At 39.6% G+C, this 25,838-nt stretch overlaps 1 protein-coding gene across 3 annotated transcripts in view; it reads left to right on the forward strand.

Annotated features, from left to right (window-relative positions):
• GABRB3 (gamma-aminobutyric acid type A receptor subunit beta3) overlaps positions 1-25,838 on the forward strand; it is a 116,393-nt gene that overhangs the window by 85,999 nt on the left and 4,556 nt on the right. For 2 of the 3 annotated variants that reach the window (XM_030476092.2, XM_030476093.1), the window contains 4 exons: positions 3,110-3,192; positions 4,248-4,385; positions 14,484-14,636; positions 18,648-18,892. In XM_030476092.2, coding sequence (XP_030331952.1) covers positions 3,110-3,192; positions 4,248-4,385; positions 14,484-14,636; positions 18,648-18,892 — 619 coding nt within the window. Of the gene's footprint in view, positions 1-3,109; positions 3,193-4,247; positions 4,386-14,483; positions 14,637-18,647; positions 18,893-20,357; positions 20,598-25,838 lie in introns of those variants that run through there. The other variant, XM_030476094.2, reaches the window with a different exon arrangement.

A 25,838-nucleotide genomic window follows, 5' to 3' on the forward strand; every position in this document is an offset into this window, starting at 1 on the left:
TTCCTCTTCTTCACAATGTAAATGTCCACAAGCAGACAGCATTTCACTTCATATTATTTGCTTAGCAGAGATTTCACCAATGGCTCATGTGTGGCTCACTTCTATCCTTTCCTTTCTTCTGAAAGCATGCAACATCCAGGGTCAGATATCCATGGTGTAATGCAGCTGAATTACTTAGTGAAGGATAACTGTCTGAAATTAAATCTTGGCAAAATATAGGACACTGTGATCAGAAGAAAGTAAATATCTGATCCTTAGCTCTGTTGATTTAGAGTTTTGCTTTGTGTTGCTCTACTGCTAGCCTGTCTTCTTGTGTTGTGGCTTCAGAGCATCCCAATGGTATTGGCCTCAAGCTGCAGTCTGTAGGCATTGATTCATACTGTGGGCTGAGACCGGAACCTGGAGTTTTATGTGCCACAAAACACAGGGTCACTGATAATAATAGCAGAAATTTTGGAGGGTTGCAACTGGTTATGGAATATCCACAGGGCAAAGGTTCCTCAGAAAATACGTAGCAGAAGTGATCCTGAGGCCAGTGTCTCTGTGTTCTCTTCTGAACAATGCAGAATTTATCATAGGTTTGAATGACTTACTTAAGCTACTGTTATGTAAAGTATCTCTATACTTCAGAGAAAGCAGTTTGCTACCACAGCAGAAGTCTATGAGAGTGGGGGAATGGGACAGTAGCTTTTTGAAGTTCAACCCATTTCTGGAGAATTTTTTTCCTTTGGGCACGACACTGAGTTTGTTCCACCTTGTTCAGAACAGTTTACAAGACGTACAATGATAAAACAGCTTTTTTTTTTTTTTTCTCATAGTAGACCAAGAAAGACATAATGACATAGACTGGGGATCAAAAATAGAGTCTGACTGCTTGTGTGTTTGCCATATATAGACCTCTTGTTCTCAGGAAGTACAATGCTAAATGTTATACATAAATAGAGTGGAGGAATATATGTATTTTATCTGAAAGGACTTACGTAGTTATCACCCATAAATAAAATGTGATGCATGTTTGGAAGGTGAAAAGGTTAGTTACAAATGGCCGGACAAGGAAACCACACGTACTGGTGTTCTTTTTTGGATTAATATATTTCTGTATCAAGATGAAAAGAGAATCAAATTAGCCATCAAGACAGTGACCTAGTCACATAAAAAGTATTTATATTGCTTACACTGATTTATATTGTAAACTTCGGGGGGGCAGAAAATATCCTTCTGTCAGTTGTTTGTGCAGCACCTCCCAGCACATCTCATGTGGGGTTTCTATATAATATAGCAATATAATCAAAGGCAATCAGCCTGGTAATAAAGTAGTAGAGAAGGATTTTAAACAATTAAAAATATTTCCTTTGTGTATTGCTTTTACCCAGAATGTATATGTATCTGTGTACTGCTTTGCCATTGTCTGGCTTGTAATTGTTTCTCTGTCACTGCTGTGATGATGAGTTCTTGAAACCTTGTAGTCCTGCTGTGTCAGGCAGCATCCCAGCCCATAAAAAATAAACCTGTTCTTCTTGGGAGTGTGCACAAGCCTGAGCAATTAACATTTGCTTTCGGTGAGCATTTGTGCAACTTAAATTTGGTTGCTTGAATGTGCATTCAGGAGGGACCTCTGAGCACTCAACTTACTTTGAGTAAATGGGGTAAATATGTTTCTATCTATATCTAGCTGTATCTTCTTTTCCAGTGCATATTTGTGAAATTCAAGCCATACATTATGCTGTAGTCTAAAAGGTTACTTGAGCAAGAATGTGCATTTTCTGGTACTGGAACCTGTGGCACAGAACCACTACAGTATGTGAGCAGGCCAAAATAAAAATACGTTCCTTAAAAAGTCATAAGGCAATTAGTCAATTGAATGCAAGTTAGCCAGCTGCATATTTTTTTATAATTCTGTCAAATTAATCACTTGTAATTGCATATGTTCTCTGTGGCTGGCATTTAAAGCTGGTTACACAGCATAATTGTAAAGTTCCTGGTACCACACTCCCTCTTGTATCAACTTAGCTCATGTGGATTCTGCTGCAGGATCTAAAATGAGACCTTGGTTAAGGGATTAAAGAGAAAGCTTCAAAACAGAGAAAACACATGGACAAAACTTTTAACATTGATAGTTCCAGCTTTTAGAGGTACATTTAAGGCATTTCCTCCTTGTCGCCAGAATATTATTTGTTTAGGAACTGTGTACAAGATCCATCTCTTGTTTATATAAGAAAAAGATCAGTGAGGAATGGACCTAGTCGGGTCCAGAAGATAATTTGTGAAATATATATGAAGCCATTATAAAGAAAATGATGCATAATAAGGTACATATTCTTGATGAAGGCTATGATTCAGCAAAACACTGAAATACATTAGTACAAATATCTAAGTTCATTAATATATATAAAAAAAAAAGTGCCAGTGTCGTGTGAAGATGTTAATAGAACTATTTTGGTTGTACATGTACATTTTTTACACCCCTGATATGCAAGAGCTTGATGGAAAATGCAGATGCATCAATAGTGAAATGTTATGCAAATTCATCCATAGTATGCTCAACTGCCTGCATTACAGATAAAGAAGCAAAAATATATTGTTATGTGGGGAGAAAATTTAAAATTCACTACAGTGCTTCATTACAAAATCCTCTTTAAATTTGAAAACTAGAGAAATATACTCAACTTTGAAATAAAGTGTTTTGCTGGACTAAAGCATTTTTTCAGCATTTCAGTTTTTTTCTAAAGCTGTCACAAATCCAAGGAATCAGTTATTCATACAGCTCTAATCATTTTGACATTTGTAGCAGACTTTTTTCGCTTCATATTTTCTGGTATATAGTCATATTTTTTAATCTCAGCAAATGTTTGTGTAATACTTGCATATGTGGATACATCCATTGAACCCCAAAGGGACTGGTTGCATAAGGGTAAGTCACAGTGAGTTTTTCCATTGCAGTCACTCTAACTGCTGTTGCATTAAGCTGCTGCTCAGTGTAAAACTATGGACCAGATCCTAAAATATTGTCAGTTATTCTTCAGGGAGTCCTCACTTTGAAAAATAAATGACAACAACAAAACCTGGATTCCTGGCTGTACAGTATTTCTATTTGATGTTTGTATTTCAGAATCACAACCACTGCGGCTTGTATGATGGACTTGAGAAGATACCCATTAGATGAACAGAACTGTACTCTGGAAATAGAAAGCTGTATGTACATAAGGAAATGCATGTAAAACCTAGTTCAAATGCGGGGCAGTTTTCCTTTTATAGAACTGTGTAATAGTCATACTGGTATCTATAAACACTATGTGAATCATGTAATTATCACCCTTTGGATTTTTTGCTTTTTTGTTTATTTGACTTTTTTAAAAGAATAGAAGGGGTCATCCATTTTTAGATGGATGGATACATCCTAGAAAAATGGATTTAGGACAGAATGTAGTAATTTATTGCTCTCGTCTACGTGGCAGTGACAGTGACTGGATGCTTATCTTCAACATAAGAGAATGGATGTTCATATTTCAATCAATCAATCATTCATTTTCAAGAGAACAAATACTGTGATACCATTTTCTTTTGGTATGCTTTATTATGCACGGATGGTCTTGACGGAGGAACCCCCTTGGGCTTTCATATCAGCCCCACTTATGATTTGCAATTGTGTTCCAAACAGAACCAGATTCTCTCAACCACCAAGTCATGTCCTAGGTTTGAAATATTCAGGTGTATATTTGCGCCTCAAGAGTTCCTGCTCCATTTCTGCTACTGGCTGGAGACTGTAAGCCATATACACAAAATACTAGTATATATTCTGTATTCAGCTGCAGTCCTCCAGTACAGAAGCTGATCGAAATGGTGCAAAAGATCTGCCCCAATTATGTTTGTCTTTATTCATTGAACAGTCCACCTTCTTGTGATTATTAGCATAAATATACACTTGGTTTCAGTGCTAAATGTATATGAAAATCATGCAACTTTGCAGGTTTGGGTGGCATTTTCTGTCTCCTTGTGGCTATTAATCTCTATGTGAATTTTATGAGAGCGTTACAAAAAAAAAAACCCAACCCAGAATATATTGCTTCAAATTCCTGAGCAGACCATAATGACATAGCTCTTGAGGAGAAAATAGAACAAAATACCATCCAGGACTCCAGCTGTTCTGATGCTTTTCATTGTCTCAAATGACAAACTGCCTGTACTGTCTTTGAGGCTACCTTTGAGACTGCTGTTATTTCTGACTTACTATTGTGCTTTGCCTGCAGATGGCTACACAACTGATGACATAGAGTTCTACTGGAGAGGTGGAGATAATGCAGTCACTGGCGTGGAGAGGATTGAGCTTCCTCAGTTCTCCATCGTGGAATATAGACTGGTGTCAAAGAATGTTGTCTTTGCCACAGGCAAGTATTGTCATTTGCCCATTTACTGTTTAATTTCCTCATGTATGACAACTACTGTTTTATTAATCATAATTAATCATTATTAATCATAGTAACGCATAGTCTGTGTTGTGTGTTTGGCTAAAGTAATTACTTATTTGATTATACCCAGAGGCAAGAGCCCATGAAATACAATTTCTTGTTTATTTTTCTTTTTCTTATGCATGTGTGTGATACTTAACCAGACACCTAAATATCTATGATCTAAATACATATGAAGTCATTCACCTCTGAATCATAAGTTTTCATACAGGGTTACTGGACATACATAACTATGTTTTGGCATACTCGGTCAAAAAATTTTTAGAAACGCCTCCCTGCAACTTTTCAGTGCATGTTTGTTTTGTTGTTGTATAGTGAATGTAATGTCTTTTATATTTTGATTTGCACTGATGGGTATGTATAGTACTGTATACATAGCCAGTGCTTTTGTCTTCATTGTAATGACGCTAAAATTAAATCCCTGTTTTTCCTCCTTGTTTCCTTGAAGTTGTAATAAAATTTACTGGTAACTCACAGAATTAGATGTCTTCAGGTGACAAAGCACATTATTGATTTTTATGTTTAATGCTAGACAGCAGCATAGGAAAATATTGTTATGTGTGACAAGCAGCACAGAAAGCCATCAGCAAGTGTGGGGCTACTATTTGGGACCTCCAGATTTTCAGTGCTCTTCAGACCACAGGAGTGTGCTGTTCCGTCTGTCCCAGCGCACTAGAACAAATGAAGCACAGCTCTATTATGTTTGTAAGCATCACTTCACCCACTCTTTGGACACAACATCTGTTTCGAAGTACGCAGAAGCACAAGTTGTATTTCAGAACAAAATGTAAATATTGCTGAGATTGAAATTAATATGAGGGGGTTTGCCAACTGCTGCTGTTCTTGTTTATCATTGTGAGTGGAAGGTTTTTCTCTACAACAAAACAGATGCTCTAATCTTATATCCTTCCATTCTGCAGCTAGTGTCACCTTTGGCAGCCAGGGTTTACCTGCCCCTACGCAAGACTGGATATGTTTTTGTAGGATGGCTCCTTTGGACAACAGTGAGAATACAGAGAACTTAGTTGGGAAGTTTTTATGGAAGTCTCAAGCCACCTTTCAGTTCAGTATGAAATATTTCAGTAAAGGCATGATTTAGTAATTTAGAGAGGAGAGAGATTTGTTAATTCGGGAAAAAGAGAAATCCAAAGAGCTGTGAGACAAGTATGAGAGAGAATGAAAACTAGGATTACACATTACTATGACCAAAGTTTCACAATCACAACAGTTCTTTCAAAAAAAAAAAAATTTTGTGGAAGGAGTAAGAGTTTCACGCTTCAGGGTTTAAGACAGTTTGACATTAGGGAGTAGGATGACACAGTCACAGGGAACAGATTACTCCATATTTCTTGTACCATTTTCTGAAGCATGTAATTTTTGTCACTGATGAAGGCACAGTACTGAATTTGCTATTATTTTGGTTCAGGACATTATGAAAATGCTTGATTAATTATGAAGTTTTCTGATAAGTATTTCCATGCAGGGGAAACATCACCCCTTTTATTTTTTTCTCAAAATCACATATTTGATTTTAAATCTGAAGCATGCTAGTGAATCTGGTTGATAAAGTGAGCACGATCTCTTCAGATTTCTTCTCAAGATCCTACTTTATTATGGTCCTAGTAATTAGGGCCAGTTTCTGCATTTTTGTGGAAAATCAGTCAGGCATGCTTTTTTTTTTTTTTTTTTGGCTATGAGGTTATTGAAGTCTCAAGAGGATATTAGTTCTTTGAGCGCAACATCTCAGTGAACATTTCAAAGATTTCAGTACTAGTGTGCTTTGATTGTATAAAACTAAAAGAAGACTTCAGAGTCATGCCATAGACAGCCTTTGGAGTAGTTATCTCTCCTATCCTCCATGAGGAACAGTGCTGTATAATCTTGTGTAACTTATGCAAATGGGAAAATCTGTTCCCATAGTTACTACAGAGAAGCAACAGTAAGCATGGGAAAAAATCCACAGATAATGGCAGAAAGCTGTGCAGGGCTGCAAGAGTACTGGAGGAAATACATGCATGTTGAAACATATCATTGGAGTTAAAAATTACCTTGCCAAATTGGGTCAAAATAGGTCTGTTAACAAAAAAAAAGTCAGTATGGACAAGTGCAAAATACATACAACTAATTATCCAAATTTAGGACAGGGAATACCAGGTTAGGCCAGGCATATCTGTGTAGAAATCTAGGGGTTGCTGTTGGTCTCAGACTGAACATGAGCCAATAACATCTTTTGGGAAACAAAACAAAACAAAACAAAACAAAACAAAATACATCCTATAAGGAGTCTTACTTGCAGTGCTAAGGCCTGAGCTGAATATTTGTGCTCAGGGGTAGCGCTCTTCGAAACAGTCATGGAGCAATAGAAGAGGGTCTAGGGAAAATCAGTAAGTAAGAGTTGAAGTCTAGAAAACAGAGTACCTGAGCTTACTGGAGAAACAGGTATGGTCATGTAAGTTTAAAAAAAGAGAATACTTCGTGGTAATTCAATTCTTCAAATTTCTAGAATGTATGTGCAAAGACACGGGCTTTAGCCTCCTCTTTATTCATGATGGAAGGAAGAGAAAGTAGAAGTTAAATTTCTATGAAGAAGAAAAATCTGGTTTGACTGTCCTTTTAACACAGCTGAAGTCCATACAGGCTACCATTAAGACATCTAAAATGGCACTGGATGCCTATGTGTCAATAACTAAATAAAGCCCATAGTCAAATAATATCAAATCAGTGCTGTCAATGGAGCCTAAAGAACAGTTCTGCTCTCGAATACCTCTATTCTGTCAATTGAATAGCTCTTAGGAAACTATTCAGTTTTCTAAACATAGGTATCTGGTGCCTCTTGAAATGCTATAGAACATCCTGCTTAGCAGTTAGGCTGCTGTTCCAGAGCCTTAGAATCATAGAATTGTAGAATGGTTAGTGTTGGAAAGGACCTTAAGATCTACTTCCAACCCCCCTGCTATGGGCAGGAATACCTCACACTAGACCATGTTGCCCAAGGCTCTGTCCAACCTGCCCTTGAACACTGCCAGGAATGGAATATTTACCACTTCTTTGAGCACCCTGTTCCAGTGTCTCACCACCCTCACTGTAAAGAACTTCTTCCTTATATCTAATCTGAACTTCTCCTGTTTAAGTTTAAACCCATTACTGGTTGTCCTACCACTAAAGTCCCTAATTAAGAGTCCCTCCCCAGCATCCTTGTAGGCCTCCTTCAGATACTGGAAGGCTGCTATGAGGTCTTCACGCAGCCTTCTCTTCTCCAGGCTGAACAGCCCCAACTCTCCTAGCCTGTCTTCATACGGGAGGTGCTCCCGCCCTCTTATCATCCTTGTGGCCCTCCTCTGGGCTTGCTCCAACAGCTCCATGTCCTTTTTATGTCGAGGACACCAGAACTGTACACAATACTCCAAGTGAGGTCTCACGAGAGCAGAATAGAGGGGCAGGATCACCTCCTTTGACCTGCTGGTCACGCTTCTTTTGATGCAGACCAGGACACGGTTGGCTTTCTGGGCTGCAGGTGCACACTGCTGGCTCATGTTAAGCTTCTCATCAACCAACACCCCCAAGTCCTTCTCCGCAGGGCTGCTCTGAATCTCTTCTCTGCCCAACCCCTAGCTGTGCCTGGGATTGCCCCGACCCAGGTGTAGGACCTTGCACTTGGCCTTGTTGAACTTCATGAGGCTGGCATTGGCCCACCTCTCAAGTGTGTCAAGGTCTCTCTGGATAGCATCCTTTCCCTCCAGCATATCAACCAAACCACACAGCTTGGTGTCATCGGCAAACTTGCTGAGGGCGCATCAATCCCACTGTCCCTGTCGCCGACAAAGATGTTGAACAGGACCGGTCCCAACACCGATCCCTGAGGGGCACCACTCGTTACTGGTCTCCAACTGGACACTGAGCCATTGACCACAACTCTTTGCCTGAGGCCATTGAGCCAATTCTTTTCCACTGAGTGGTTCATCCATCAAATTGATGTCTCTCCAATTTAGAGACAAGGATACCGTGTGGGACAGTGTCAAATACTTTGCACAAGTCCAGGTAGACGATGTCAACTGCTTTGCCACTGTCCATCAATGGCTTGATGTCCAGTTGGAAAACAGTAATGAGTGGTGTCCCTCAGGGATTGGTGTTGGGACCGGTCCTGTTCAACATCTTTGTCAGCGACATGGACAGTGGGATTGATGCGCCCTCAGCAAGTTTGCCGATGACACCAAGCTGTGTGGTTCAGTTGATACGCTGAAGGGAAAGGATGCCATCCAGAGGCACCTTGACACGCTTGTGAGGTGGGCCGATGACAACCTTATGAAGTTTAACCAAGCCAAGTGCAAGGTCCTGCATCTAGGTCAGGGCAATCCCAGGCACAGCTACAGGTTGGGCAGAGAAGAGATTCAGAGCAGCCCTGTGGAGAAGGACTTGGGGGTGTTGATTGATGAGAAGCTTAACATGAGCCAGCAGTGTGCGCTCACAGCCCAGAAAGCCAACCATATCCTAGGCTGCATCAAAAGACGCCTGAGCAGCGGGTTGAAGGAGGTGGTCCTGCCCCTCTATTCTGCTCTCGTGAGACCTCACTTGCAGTACTGCGTACAGTTCTGGTGTCATCAACATAAGAAGGACACGGAGGTGTTGGAGCAAGTCCAGAGGAGGGCCACAAGGATGATAAGGGGGCTGGAGCACCTCCCATATGAAGACAGGCTGAGAAAGTTGGGGCTGTTCAGCCTGGAGAAGAGAAGGCTGCGTGAAGACCTCCTAGCAGCCTTCCAGTATCTGAAGGAGGCCTACAAGGATGCTGGGGAGGGACTCTTCCTTAGGGACTGTAGTGGTAGGACAACCAGTAATGGCTTCAAACTTAAACAGGGGAAGTTTAGATACAAGGAAGAAGTTCTTTACAGTGAGGGTGGTGAGCACTGGAATGGGTTGCCCAAGGAAGTTGTGAATGCTCCATCCCTGGTGGTGTTCAAGGCCAGGCTGGACAGGGCCTTGGGCAGTGGTTTAGTGCGAGGTGTCCCTGCCCATGGCAGGGGGGTTGGAACTGGGTGATCTTAAGGTCCTTTCCAACCCTAACTATTCTATGATTCTGTGATTCTATGATCAGTTCTGTAGCCCCATCATAGAAGGCCACCAAATTGGTCAGGCATGATTTGCCCTTAGTGAAGCCATGTTGGCTGTCACCAACGACCTTTAAACCGCACTAAACATATGCTTTAGCATGGTTTCCAGGAGAATCTGCTCCGTGATCCTGCCAGGCACAGAGGTGAGACTGGCTGGTCCATAGTTTACTGGGTCTTCCATTCTCCCCTTCTTAAACACAGGGGTTATATTTCCCTTTCTCCAGTTGTCAGGAGCTTCACCTGACTGCCAAGATTTTTCAAATATGATGGACAGTGGCTTAGCAACTTCATTTGCCAGCTCCCTCAGGACCTGGAGATGGATTTCATCAGGTTCCATGACAGTTTCTTGTGTCCTATGTGACAATCCAGTGCTTCAGTATTAACTACTTAACTGGTATGAAGTTCTACTCTTCAGTAGAGTAATGCATCTCAAATGGCATTAGACACCTCTAATTTAATTGCCTGTATAAGCAATTAGATCACACCCTTAGAATCAGCTGCCTGTAAGTCTAGCTCTCCTGATCTCTAGACACCAAGAGCTTACGTGCCATCCATATGTAAATATCTGCGTGGAAACCCCTGAAATTTAGAGCCTAGACCTGTGAGCTAAATCTGCCACCTAAATGTCTGTTATCCAGAAATGCAAAGAAACTGAACAGGAACAGGGATACGTAAAACAGCACCTAAAAGCTTCAAGATGCATAGCAGTCAGAGCCAGACTAGCAACCTGCTGGTAAGAGGAGGGTAGTCCTAAAAGATTTGAAAATGAATTATTTGCTGTATTCTGAAAGATCAATCTGTAAAATACATTTCCAATTAGTGGAAGAACCTTCCCAGAAGAAAAGATTAAAATAAGAATTCTGTAACTGACCAACTCTGTAATCTTCATTCTTACTTGAATGAAACAGCAAGAGACTAATTTAGCCTTGGAGCTAGATACTTCAGATTGCTAGCTTTTGATGAAATTGAAACAGAGACAAGTAATTACTTTTTACCTAGTGCCCAAATATATGAAAGAGGAATATTTTCAGCTCAGTTATTGATTTTTTTTTCATGCCTGCGTTCTCAATTCTACAGTTAGATTTTAATATTTGAAGCTAAATTCTGTTATTCCTGTACTATTTAAATTAGCCCATAGACATAAGCATGTTACATGAGATGGGACGAAGGGTAACAAATCTGGTCCTTGAACGACAACACTGTTCTTTATGCAAAAAACAAATTTTGATGGAAAATTAACAACTAGAATTTCCTGGTAATTAATCTCTAAATGTACTGAGCCTTAATTGACAAATCATTATCCAAGCATAATCAGGCAACTAACAGTGTAATTGTTGAGCTCGCCAAGAAATCCATTTTTATTAAATAAATTACAGAAGATGGTTTCTTCTTAGATCAGAAAAGATCTGGGCTTACGTGCAGGTTGTTCCATGCAGGTTAGGACCCATCCTTTTCACTGAGCTTTAGCCATGCAAAGGGGAAATAAGGCAAAAAAAAGGAATGTTCCTTCTTTTAATTTTTTGTTTTCCACAGATTCCTGTGGTCTGTTTGCTGGAGGTGAGATATTACAGCAGAGATAGCAGGCTGGAGGCAGGGCCAATAGATCATCTGTGAAGACATAAAAGCCATACAGGTGAAAGTAATACAAGCTTTTGTAGTCTCAAGGAGAGCTACCTAAAGGAGAACTCTGGCGGCATAGTATGAAAACACAAGGCTACCAGTTCATGTTTCAATTTCCACCTGAACTATATGAAGACTGAATTATTCTGAAATTCCAGAGATCCAGACCTCCCAACAAAATTTGAGCTTAGAAAATCACCACAAAACAGGATGTCATTCTCTTTGCCTTTATGAAACTGAACAATGTGTCAACTCCACTAAGTAGCTGTAATGCCAGCAAAACTTTTGGTTAGATTGCCCAGGAGCCGCAGACCCTCAAAACCCACCCTGAGACTTGCAGGGCTGGAATTCATCTTGTTCTGATTTAAGGTGAATGTAATTTCAGTGTGTTCATATGAGTTAGGTGTCTTAGTTGATGGGAATCTAGTCAATACAGTTGGTGGAGTCTGGAGACAAATAAAGTTGACCCATAGGAATCTATTTTAGGAGAAGATGGATAATTCTCTCGATTTCATTTACTAGATTGACTAGATTAACTGACTTTCCTGTAAATGTAACGGGAGCTTAGATACCTAGCTCATGTGTATGCAGTTCAAATGAGCCACTTAATCAACTGGTACTTAGGATGGCATAGGCCAGCCACTTTAGTCTCCAGCTGCTAATCAAAAAGATGCAGGGGACATATCATATCCACCAGCTGCATGATGGTGTCCGAGATGTTACAGGGCATCTCAAAAGAAATAGTGCACCTTCAGATTCACAACTGAATCTCTCTGTTTCAATTCAGGTCCAGCTCTGGAGCAGGCAGACAGCCAGCACTGGCAGCCGTGGCCCTATGTAGGGTTCTTAGGGTTCTATCTTCTAGCTTCAGGACAAAGAACCTGGTGCTTGAAGCAACTTTATGTTGACATCCCTGGCTTTGAGACACTGTATGGAGAGTCCACCTTTAAGGCCAGGTTCCACTAGTTTCAAGAACTAGCTTATCTCATTAGGTGGAGATAATGGGTAATGCTCACAGGTGAAGCATTCAAGATAAATGTCTGAAGTTTGCTCTGTCATGCTATTTCTCAGTTCAAGATTTCATTACTGAACATGACTGGCATACGTGACACACTACTTCTCTCCACTCTTGACGCGTTATCTCCTCCATCCATTTTCCCTGCTTTATTGATAGCCAAGTCCCCTCTTCTTTCTCTGAGGTTCCCCAATGTGTCCAGGGTCCTTGGCACTGGAGTGGCCCAAGAAGAGGCTTTGGTTCAGTGATTCAGTTCCACTGAACCTTCTTGAGTGAATCCTTCAGGGTATTTATCAAACAATCAGTATTTTATGGGAGATTTTCCAGTCATCACCTCTATCAATGATATTCCACAGACACCCAGACCTGGGCAGGCCTTTTGGAAAGGAACTGATCTGTAGAGAATCCTTTGAGTGGGTGCTGTATTATATGAAATAATTTTCCTCAAGAGAGCTTTATAAAAATTTCTGTCTTATGCACTACTCTTACTGTAGAAAGGTGATCAGGTCTGCTACGTTTTTAATGCACGATGGCAGGGTATGCTCCTGTTTTATTTACATTGTATGCAGACACAAGGGCACAGAAGCCATTTCATAAGAAGCTCAATAGAAAAATTAAGCTTTCTTAACAAAAAAGAAGGCATGGTTTCAAAGAGAGAATTTGTCTTTTGGAATGAAGCATTATTCATTGGAAAACAAAGATGTTAAGCAAACTAAAGTTTAAATGATTCTTTGCTAAAAATTACATTGACTGCTTTAGACAGCAGAAAACCTTGGTCTGATTTTCATGATAAAATAAATTCTTCTGATTCCACCAAGATTCATCTTTTAGTGAAACTAGAAGGCATTTCATCCTGGAAAAAAATTACTACTGATTGAAGTAATCACACCAAACAAATATATCTACCAGATATATCTTTTTCCAGTAGTAGTTCTTCTGAGATTGTTTGATAAAACAGTTAAGGATAGTTGCATAGAGTTTGATACAGCCTGGATGCTTCTGCTGCCTGGAAATGGTGTAGAATTTTTTCTGTCATATGACTCACAGTATACCGAACTATCAAGAATGTGATGAAGAGAAATCTGCAGTTTTCTATTCCTTCTTTCACTTTCTCTCTCAGGAAATCCATCATTCTTGTGTATATGGGCAAATGTAATTTCTAATGCTTATATACAAACATATGAACATAATTTAAGGGAAGATTTTAATTTGTTTCTAGATGTAATCTTTCGTATTTTGCACATATTTGCATTAGAATGGGTGGGATGTGATCTAATATCTAGATGCGTCCTCAGTATGTGCAGAAATATTTTTTAGGATGTTGATTTAACTAGAGCTTTTAGATGAGCTATTAAAAGTATCATATCTAAGACTAGTAAAGCAAACACTGAAATCATAGAGCTAATGTTGTGAGAATGACTACATTTTCCTGTACAGCTGTACTCAGATTTAATCCTCTTTGCATTTGATGAAAAAAGGCACAATTTTTTAAAGTGAGATTTCTAAATATATAAAATATATTTAGTAAGATTAACACCAATTTTGAAACACACCAATTTGAAGTTAAATAATGGTTTGGTCTTTTTGAAACACTGAAATTGACGTTACTAATTTTTTTCATTATTTATTTGTTCCAGTTATAACAATTCATGAATCTTAAATATATACTGTATATATGTACATACACATACAAAAATCATCTTTTTTTGCTGAAAATATTTTTGGACGAAAAATTCTGTCCAGTTCTAGTGAAGTTAATGGATCTGGTCTGAAGGCATTTCCTTACTGGTATTCATTGCAATTTATTTTTGACACCACAGGTAGAATGTTTCTCATAGTTCAGATGTAATTAAGAAGTGCCATCTCATGAACAACTCTCCCCTGTAAATAAGTAACTACGCACATTACTAATCCTCTCAATATAAATACTATACATAAAACTGGGTATTTGGATAAGCATTTTATTTGCAGACCTAAGCATCTGGTTTTAAAAACTAACTGGTGCTCACCTATCTGTTGAATAATCTAGAATAATTTACCCTTTCTCTCTCTTTTCTTCCCAAATACAAATTGCTTGGATATCACCATGTTCACTGCACAGTTTCCTATAATACCAACCAGTAATCTAGTGAAGACGTTTTCCCTACTGTTCTGCAGATGTCATATTACCCCACGAAATGTGTGTGCTTTAGTTTCTACGGAAACTGAAGACAAATATCTGCAAGTGTCTTCTCTTCAGTATAAATAACACTGTTTTTCCCTCCTTTTCCTCAGGTGCCTATCCAAGACTATCACTGAGCTTCAGGTTGAAGAGAAACATTGGATACTTTATTCTTCAAACCTACATGCCCTCCATACTGATTACCATTTTATCATGGGTGTCATTCTGGATCAATTATGATGCATCAGCAGCAAGAGTTGCCCTTGGTATGTGCTAAGAATGAATGGGACATTAAAATATCACACTGAATGTAGCCTTTGGAGGTTGCTAAAGACTGCAATGTGATGTCAGTATTTTGATAATCCGAAATAATTTCTGTCAAAATCATGTCACCCAATATTGCCTCAAAAGTGATAAGGTTTCCCCTTCACACAAGAATATAGCTACCACTAAATCTCTAACATGAGCTGCTCGTACAGGTCTTAGTCTTGTTCTTATCAAAGTTAATGTTGTTGTCAGTAGCTTCAGCAAGGAGACCAGCTCCAGAATGATACTCCAAGGGCTTGAGTGTAGGTTTTTAATCCAGCTTAGTGTGAGAAGATAAGTATAGCTCCAAGCCTTCTCCTGAGGTTCTGGGTCTTTAACTGACAGTGGCGGAAACAGGTCTCAAGAACCGTGTACTAGTTCAGAGCACAGGGGCACATCAGCTGTGGACCATGACATCCTGCTTAACCGTCAAAATGCACAGTATGCTAAGTGCATTTTTATTACAGCTTAAAGTGTTGTTTACGTCATGGCAGAAAAGATTAGATTTGGCACATGTTGGTGATCCCTGTCCAAGACCTATTCAGGTCAAAATATCCTTTAGATAACAGAAAGTGGCTTCAAAATGGTGCAGTAGACACACTGAAAGGAAAGGATGCCATCCAGAAGGACCTTGACAGGCTCAAGAGGCGGGCCTGTGCGAACCTAATGAAGTTCAACAGGGCCAAGTGCGAGGTCCTGCAGCTGGGTCGGGGCAATCCCAAGCACAAATACAGGCTGGGTAGGGAATGAATTGAGAGCAGCCCTGAGGAAAAAGATTTTGGGGTGTTGGATGGGGCTTCGAGCAACCTGGTCTAGTGGAAGGTGTACCTGCCCATGGCAGGTGGGTTGGAAGTAGATGATCTTTAAGATTCCTTCCAACCCAAAACATTCTATGACTCTATGAAAATATTTCACAGGAAATACTTCATCTATTACAGAATCATACTCAGGGATCGCTATGGACAAGGAAGATGAAATGGATCCATAAATCCTTATGACTACTGCTGCCTGTCATGTCATCCTGAATCCTGACTTCAACCCTGTGCTTCCCAATTGCACATACCTTCCTACCCCAAACTTGTCACTAAGCCTATGCTGTATAACTTCCTGCTATAATCTCTTCTCTTCTTAAAACTGGAACATATTCCCTAGTTCTCTTATTTTTATGATATGGACTAAAGCAAACCGGGACTGCAACCCATGTCGATATGATTCCCTACCTCTGTACCCTGTTCCTCCCAAGGTTCCACATACTAAAGAAGGCTGGGCAGCCACAGCTATACCTTTGTGCAATATCATCTTATGTCCTAGCATCTGAACTTGGGTAACTGGAGATACTGTAGATTAACTGCAGTTTCTGTAGAGTAATTATACAGATACTGTAGATTAGCTGGTGCCTATGGGTATGACGCAATCTGGCATTACCACTCAGCAGCTAGTGCATGTTCAGCAGGTTGCAGATAAGTAGCAGCTGAATGGGAGGTTGAACATAAAGTCCAAACAACTCTGATGTATTGAGAAATAAACTACTGCATTTTGAAGATCCACCCTGGAGACATTATGATTGACTGAGGAGAGCACTTCAAACACATCAGTCAGCATCTAGATTTTACATACCAGCCAGGACTGAAGAGAACAGATGGTTAGACAAAGTTACCCAATCTAGTGGTATTCCATGCCCTTCTATAATGGATTCACATGGTTTTTCCTTATTTAAGTAACAAGAGTGTCTCATGTGGCCTATTTCTCTGTAGCACAAGTTCATCGAGTACGGTACTGTGATAACACAAATATTAGAACAAAAGTCAGAGAGAACATTCCAGGCAAGCTCAGGAGCCCAGATGTTCTATTTCAAATGGATAGAAAGTCCTTTTGGCAGGACAAAAATACATCTTATAGATTCTTCTGAGAAAACAATTAGTGCCTTGGTGATTATGTCTGTGATGCTTCTATAATAAAGTTCAGCATCATGGGTCTAATCCTACGTTCCTTTGTGTAGCCCCTGTTATGAGTCAGAAGCTGATCTGGGATGATAACAAAGTTTAAAGGCAATATACCACCTTTAGAGGTATGTATCTGACTCTAAGAGGCCCAGTACCCTGCTGGCCTGGGTATTTGTTAGCGAAAGGATTCCTTGTGCAATTCTTAGGCACGTGGAGACAAACTTTTACTCAACGCATACAGGAAGCCTGTGTTCTCCACAACATCCTAATTCTAGTTGATTCACTTCCACATTTTGCTCCTCTTCCTTTTCCTTTGCTGCACATGCCTCCTGTGCTCCAGCTTACACTGAACCAAGTAGTTGCCTCAATGGAGAAACCCAGGCATGCAGCAAAAACCAGCTCATTGCAGAGATTGTGCTATGAACGCTGCAGATAGAGGCTGATACAGGGCTGTTCTCAAAAGAAATATTGAAACTCATCAGTTCTGCTCAATACTGAGGTTTTGCTAGTTAGTCCTAGAAATTCCAAAATTCAGTCATTTGAATGAGGGGAAAAATAATCTCTAGCGTTCTCACTCTTGGGAACGACTGTAATCACAAGATTATCCTGTTTCTATATAACTGGTGAGTGTCAGCCACTTCTCCAGCTGTGCTTTAAAATAAATTATTTATTGATCGTCAGAAGGGCATTTGCCTCCAGGGTGCCAGGGTCTCCCATGGGATGTATTTCTTTTTGGTTAGTGATAGCCACCTTTCTATTCAGTGTGCTTTATCTTCTGGATCACCAAACATCTAACCTCAACACACGCTCGTTTCACAGTTTAGAGGAAAAGCACTGAAAACTGCATGACACTGACCTACCAAATATACAAAATATCTGTTACAGAACCTTACAGGCTACTACTGCAGTTCCCTGGAGTGACACTGTTTACACTGACAGCTTGATTTTGAGTTATATTGTCTTTGTTTCTGTTTCTTCAGGTAAAAGAAGCTGTGCTTTATAATATGGCAGCAATTTTCTTTTGTCCTTTATATTTGTACTGCCTACATTTTAGTGACTACTTACAAACTGATGGTATAATTATGGAATCAGAGAAAATAGTAATGGAGGGGACCTATTAGAATGTCTTGCCTTGCAATGTAGACTTGTTGTATGAATCTGTTTTCAGCCACCTGTGATTTATAGTTCCCATAAAATTTCCAGCAGAGATACTGTGTAGTTTATTGTGAATTCAAGCAGACTGACAGTAAATTTGCTTTTCTTACCAGCTTTTCAAAACAGTGCTCTGTAATATATTTTCAGGTGCTATGTCCATCCTTAGGTAAATAAACGAGGGTTTGACATACCTTATAGATTTTTCTAGGTACTTTATTAGTGTTTAGTCAATCACCATAAAAATGCTGCTCTCGCTCCTTGACTTTTTCATTGCACAAATCCACATACCTGTCTGCCTCTCACTGCTCATCTCACTTCTTTCTATGTAAAAATTAGAGTACTGCTCTAAACTAGTCATATCCAAGTCCCTCTTCTATACTGACCTTTCCTTGAAATAGGTGTCTGAAATAGATGGGATGAACTGCTCAAGAAGGATGCCTGTCTCTCTTCATTTGCTACAGGACTAATGTCAACCAGCTGTTTAACTATTGAAATTTAAAACTGCATGAGAGGAATCTTTCACCATCTATATGAACACTCATTCTGTTGCATATCAGTTTGGTCTGATCTCTAAGGAATGGATCCTCAGTACAGCCACACTGGCTTCCATGAACCTACATTAACTCATGGCAGTGGTGCCAGACCCCTTGGTAGCTGTTCCCCCAATCATGTGAAAGAAATAATAGTATAACAAAATAATAAGGCATCAGGCTTTAATGTTGCTTTGATTTGCAGTGATGTCACCAGTGAGATATCTTTCACAAATTTTTAAGCTTTCTTCACACTGACAAGGCAGATTTGCCAAAAGGGAAAATAAAATTGAAATGTGGTGTGCTTGAAGTTGTAAGATATGTGCTCTTTTTCTTTGTGTAGGAATTACAACTGTGCTGACTATGACAACAATCAACACTCATCTGCGAGAGACTTTGCCTAAAATTCCATATGTTAAAGCCATCGACATGTATCTCATGGGCTGCTTTGTATTTGTCTTCTTGGCCTTACTTGAATATGCTTTTGTCAACTACATTTTCTTTGGAAAAGGCCCTCAAAGGCAGAAGAAACTTGCAGAAAAAACAGCAAAGGCAAACAACGATCGCTCAAAGTTTGAAGGCAACCGGGTAGGATTCTTTAATCTATATATAGGTTCTCTACTCTTTTATTACAGAAGTATCTGTATGAAACAAAAAAAGCTTGCATAAAAACACCACCAACCACATCGTCTTTTTGTGGACAAACTTGGGCATTTTTGTATTCAAGAACCTACACGGAAGAATATATTTAGGCATACACAAATCGAAGGAGTATGACAAGTAATTGTAAGAAGAAGAAAACAATGGGAGCGCAGCTAGCTTGAAAATAAAGGCTCAGATCTACAAAGGCATTTATTTTTCTAAATCCAATATAATTTAAGTGTGATTTTGTTTAAGTATCTACATAAGGCAACCCAGGATCTGAGCATACTTTTTCTCACTTCAATTAGAGCAGACACATTTAGAATGGGAGAGAACAGATAAAGGATTAGTTCTGCCATGCTAATTAATTGGCCAGCATAGTTGAACCGCTGTGTGTGGCATTGTCATCTGCTGCCGTGTAAGACCAGCAGAAAATTATGATTCCAAGAGAAACTTTTGGATTTACTTCTGAAGCACAATATTAGCATGGTCTGTGCTGATTACACTCGAGCCTATTCCCTTGCCTGGAGTATTACTTCATCCAATGAATGCCTTTTTTTTTCCATTTGGAAGAAAAATTCAAGGTATTTAGCATTATATCATGTTAGCAAACCATGTCAGTTTGAATAGAACATGGGGATTTTTTTGGCTAAAACGCTTCCAGGGAGGCTTCTTCATTCAGTTCCATTGAGTAAGATCATTTTTTATATGAGCTATAAATTAGAAGAGTTCACAGTGACAAAACTACTACCTGTTTATGAAATACCAGTATCATAAAAGTAATTTCAAGCTGAATGTTTTGATCCTAATGATTCTGTCTGCTATAGTAAATGTAGTGCAGAACTGCACTGAATTATTGACATTCGTATCTGTGAAATAATTTTTGAATCAATAAACTCATTTTTGTCCACTGTATTATGAAACCAAATTCTCATCGCAGTTGGCAGCACTGCTTAGGGCTAAGATAGCAAGAAGAATGAATTCCCTTTCCTTGAAAAATAAATAGTCATAATAATAAAAAAAGCAGATGGAGGAAAAAAAAGAGTATCAAGAGAATTCAAGAGAATTGAAAGAAATTGAGAAGGTTTTAGCTTCGAGAATGTAATGCAGATGTGTACACTAAGGTTCAGTTCTCCCAATGGAAACCATCTGGTGAATCTTATCCATTTAAATCATTCACATAATTCAGTACGAGTCTTGTTAATGGGCCCAACAGCACCCCATGCCTGACTGGTTTTCTATCTTGAGATCAATTGGTCTATATTGTCGAAAGAAGCATAAGTATCTTAAGAAAATTAGAGGGTTTCATACCGAGATCATGCCATTTTTATATCCCAGATTTGATCATACCATATATCAACCTTTCTTTGCTCACTTCTGACTTACAACCCTTATAACCTTTTCTTTCCAGACTATCATAAGCAAATGTCATGGACTCTTCTTACTTTTCTGCTGGTTTAATATCAACCGTGCATGAAAGAAATTAGGAAAGAAATTCAGCACACCAGAGCTGAGAGAAGAGTTTGTTACTTGTTTGCCTTGGAGTCCCAGCTGTGAAAGGGAACTCTGTATGCTTTGTAGCAATGTGTATAGTCATACTGACTGTGAATATGTGCTGTTCAATTGACATAGAATAAATAAAGAGGTATGATCCCATTCTGTATAGAAAACATTTTGTCTCCAGGCCTCAGGTGGTGAAGTCAACACAGCTTCATTGCAGTTACTGGATTCAGTGCTTTCAGAGAAGCAGTGCCAGCATACAACAGGAAAAGGCAGAAACACTAGATACAGCTGCTCAGAAATCTTCCTTTGAAAAAAGCATAGACAGAAAATGCGGATTCAGTGGATGTAGGATGTCAAATCTGAATTTCTCATTTGAGAAACCCTGACAAATGCAAAGCAGAGGGAATTGATCAGAGCAAGTAAGAGGTCCCATTGCTTTCAGGATGAGCAGCTCAGGGAAAATCCATCTAGCAGATCTACATTGGACAAATTTTATCAGAGCTTCCAGGCACCACAGCCCTAAAGCAGGAAAATTGTTTCTGTGGTAAGGCACTGGAACAGGTTGACCAAAGGAGATGGTAAATGCTCTCTGATGATGGTAGATGATCCCTGGCAATGTTCAAGACCAGGCTGGACAGAGCCTTGGGCAGTATGGTCTAGGGTGAGGCGTCCCTGCCCGTGGCAGGAGGGTTGGAACTAGATGATCTTAAGTTCCTTTCCAACCCTAACTATTCTATGATTCTATGATTCTATGTCCACCATGCTGTACAGACACCCATAAATACAGCAGGAGAGGTGGTCATGCCAAAGTTTTTAACATACTTGCCATGGAAGACAATACTTGAAAGCTCTGGAAGCTTTTCTCTGACCTCTTCAAGGCAGTAAAGAGACATTAACTTCCAACCTCTCCTTTGGTGCTCTTGAAGATCATTTGGTCTGATGGAAATAATGGCTGGTTGGCAGTTGATTTCTTCTTGTTTTAGAGTTTGAACTCAGGGGCTGAATGTCCTGGGAGAGGCTCACAAACTGGAGAGCACACTGCATAGTGAGGAAGGCTTAGAGCCATGAAGACAACTTTGTACAAGGTCAAGAAAATTATAGTTTTTGTGATTTTGGTGAGGCTTCGGGCTTCCATGGAGTGTGTTTCCATTCAGAACAGGAAGATTTCTAATCCTGGGAAATATTTCAATTCTCACATGATTTGAGGCTGAGCCACAGTGGGCAAAAAGAAGAGTAGGAGTCAGAGGACTGAAGTCTGGAGTACAAGCTAGCAGGCTTGGTTATAAATACTCCTTTTATAGTGGCAAAAGCTTTTTATGCTTTCTTAGTCTTATTTGGTTGTAGAGCAGGAGAATTTTAGTAACAAAGATGTTCTAGGCCACAAAATCCACAGATGTGGATATGTTTTTGTTCTATTTGATAATTGCTTTGCAAACAGCCACTCAACGCTCAGTAACTGCTTCCTAGCGCATGCATTTGCATTGTCCTGCGTCAGAGGTTATGGGTTTGAAAAGCCAAAACTGGCACAGCCGTCTCCGTGTTGCTGCTGCTGCTATGGACATGCTTCACCAGTGCCAAGTTTTTAGGCACTTCTCTCTGAGTTATTCCTGATATGCCGCCACTGAGGCTTGCTGTGTTGAGGAGAGCTCCACCAGCTGCTGCTGCTGAGCTGCCCGTTGGCTTCACTGCTCCCGTTATGGCTTTCTGTCCAGCTCTGCCCATGTGATAAAGCCAATGAGCCCAGTAGCTCCAGGCATAAGGGAAAGTCCTCACAGCATGGAAACTGCACAGCCAGTGTCCTCACATTGCAGAGGTGACGAAGAAAAGCAGTGGGGAGAGAAAAAATCTGCCCTGTATTCTCCCATGTAGCACTGCTGAAGGTGGCAGGATGACTGAGGCACATCTGACTAAACTGAATCTGTGGAAGTGGTTTCAGAAAATTCATAACTGGTGATAAGATGAAACCTGAGCAAGGCTTTATAAATGACTCATTTGTGGATCAGCAGCTGACTACAAAGAAAATGACACATTTAGCTGTCTCTTCTTTTGACTGCTTTTGCATCACGTTTTGTTTCGGATAATGCACTGTAAATAGTACTCCTCACTGAACTTTTCCAGCCTATCCCAGTAAACCATAGTTTCTGGAGGCAAACACAGAATGCTCCTCTTTTGTGTGTATAACCAATTTTCATACACATACCACTTTTGTATTAAAAACTCTCTCATACTCTGATACTCTGCTTCATATATCAGGACAAGCTGTAGGATAAAGGAAGAACTGAGTCTTAATTTTTCATAAAATATTTCTTCTGTATATGGTATCAGTGCCTAAAATCCTGTTTGTGGAAAAGCTGTCAGAAAAGAATAGGTGGCCTGTAAAAATGTTTTCCCTTGAAAATTGATCACCATCATTACAGATCAATTCTGTTTCTCCTGTTTGCATTGGCAGATTCAGGCTTCATTTGTAGCTCTCTGTGCAATTTCAGTTTTGCTACATAAATTGTTTATTTTAAATAAGGCTCAGATACAGCCTAATTTACAACTAAATCAGCATGAGAGAGCTCTAAGGCAATCCTGTTCTCACTTATTGTTCACTCTTGTGATAGAGGCTACTGGCATAATCAGCTGGTGAGCATGTGTTTTGGACATTGCTCCTTCTGGGCCAATCCGCAGAGGTTATGATTTGTTAACAATCCCCTGCTAAAAATATTACTTCTTAGTTCAAGCTGTGGCAATTTACATCTTCAGTTTGGTGGGACCAAAAGTTCAGCCCCAGGGTATCAAACAGAAGGGTAACTATTGCACAAACTCATTCAAGCTTCAACCCCCCATGGCTGTCAGACATGTGGGAAGAGCTTCCTTTGAACAAAAATAATGCATAACCCTTTGTAAAAAGGCCCTTCTCTTCAGGCAGTCACTGCATGGTTTTTTTAGCACTGGAGATTCCTGGCTCAAACCCCCGCTGTTGGCCAAGGCAGCAGCTTCCCACCAGGCGTTGCTGAGAATAGAGGCTCAGGCCACTTACATCTACTTAGTGCTTTTAAGGAATTGTTAATTGTAGCAACCCTTCTCACAAGTGGGATTTTATTCTGAGAATGAACATCTTGGCTGCTGTGGTAGAATTACCACTCAGTTTAAATTGGGAAATATGAGAATAGCAAAACTGGCAGTATTCTCTTGTGCATCTTCATCTTTCCTGGGTACTTTTTTTGGTGCTGTTTTGAACAGTGGGATATTTCTGAAACATGAGTGTGATGAGTAGGTGCCAAGTTTTGAAAAATATCCGTCAGGGGTGATGAGCACAGTTCTTGTGGGAAGAATTCTCGTCCTGTAGCGCTTATGATGAGGATGTTCAGCGTGCGCTGGTGGATTCATACATGTACTAATTTTGTTCTGCAGCCACTTTGCTCTAGTGTGAATGGTGTAAATCCAGAGACAATAAGAAGGATTGTATGTGCGATCTATAGCACAGACCAGAGATTGTAAGAATACAGACAATAGGAAATACAGGGCAAAGGAGGACCATACGTTTGTTTGATTTTTTTTCCTCCATTCATATACATCAAGGTTAATTGTCAAACTCCATTCTTACTTTGTGGACAGTGATATTAATATGGGAGTTCCTAATTATTTTTCTTCTTCATACTTGCCTTGTTTTTCAAGATCTTTCCATCTTCCCAGTTCTGCTGGCTACCCTGGGCTTATCTACTAGGATGATATAACACAATTCTCTCATTTTTTTGTGCTTATTAATTAATAAAAACATATTAAAATAGTAATGAAAGAAGTAAGAACACTCAATGCAATAATTCTTGTTGTGCTTTCAGTTTTAAATTATTTTAAAAATATCCAAGGCATAATGTGGTTAGGTAGATAGTTCTGTTTTAAGCACAGACAACGCTTAAGGCCCAATTGCATATTGTTCTGCATGTTGGAAAGCCATTTATATATGTAAGTAAAGAAGATGGATTCTGCTGCCAGGTAGTTTACCCCTTACAAAACCGTAGACACTTGCACCAGGGTAGATCAGGTGAGAATCAGGTAGCTGGAGTCTAGATTATTATTTGCACCAAAAATAATTTCCATTTTACTATGATTTTAAGGGGAGATCTGTTTTGTGGGATAATGTACTTGAATAGTAATTTTGATGTAAAATAATGCAAGACTAACTACAGAGACAGCTTTTCATGCTGTTATTTAAACCCACTATTTGCATTTATATTGCTTCATATGATGGAAGGTGTTTACATGGTATTTAAAAATTCGGGATTTATGAACTCCTAAACATACCTATGCTCAAACCTATGGGGTTTGAGCAAAATGCTTCCTCTTTTTATTTTTGTGTAGTATAGTGAAAGACTTATGAGGAAAAAGATTTAATTGTAAAGTACTCCTTGAAATTTATGTAATATTAATCAGAGAACTAAATGAACCTGAAATAATTCAGGCACTACCTAACAGTAAATCAAGCCTTATGATAGTTTCCCAGCCCTAGTAAAGTGTTCTCTAACTGGCATTAAAGCTGAGGTTTTCCAAAAATCTTAGTTGGGGAAAGGTATTCAATAGCAGATCTTGTCTTTCATTTCTTTAAAAATATAATACTTAACATCTAAATGAGTCAGTATCTTGTTTAGAATTGAGAAGTAGATTCAGGACTTTCCAAGTGTAAAAGTTTGAAGTTTCGTACCCACGACAGAGAATCCAAGTTGAATCTGCTGGTGACATGGTGTTCCTCCATGAGCAAGTATCAGAGGTTCTTTGTGAACCTTATCTTAATTCTCTTTCTGGCTTCAGTTAGGTAAATTATGGTCATTTTCGTGTAATGATATTAGGCTGCTAGAGGCTTCAGATTTTTTATTTGTACTGTAATATGTATAGTTCAGAAATGGTGAACCTTCAAAAGTTAATCTGTTCTTCTATGTATAAAACATGTCACAGCATTTCATGCTTGTCAGCCTCCAGAGTATGTGAGATTCAGTCACTTCACCCTAGTGCAGAAGCTGTTATTCAGAGGTGGGAGGGATGGGGTTTGATTAAAATTGCTTCTGAAATGTAAGCATCAGTTTTGCACATTTGGATCCATACTGGTTCAGCAGGGAATTAATTAATGAATTGGTACTCAGCTGTTTCTCTCTACTTTGATGAGCTCACTGGGAAACACTCCATGGAAGCAACCAGCCCTGGCTTGTGTTGGAGAGGAGATGGGAGTACCAGCAGTGGAGACCACAGTGGGGAAGTGGGAATGAATGGCTTCAGGTGGAGCCATAGTGGGCAGAAAGGAGAGGACAAGAAGCATGGAGGCACAGGGTTGGCAGAGAAGGCAAAAAAGAGAAATGTTTAGGTTAAATAAGGAAGGTAAGGTGTGAGGAGAAATCATCCGAATCTACAA

This window comes from Strigops habroptila, chromosome 2 (assembly GCF_004027225.2).
Source record: "Strigops habroptila isolate Jane chromosome 2, bStrHab1.2.pri, whole genome shotgun sequence".
Classification (NCBI taxonomy): Eukaryota; Metazoa; Chordata; class Aves; order Psittaciformes; family Psittacidae; genus Strigops; species Strigops habroptila.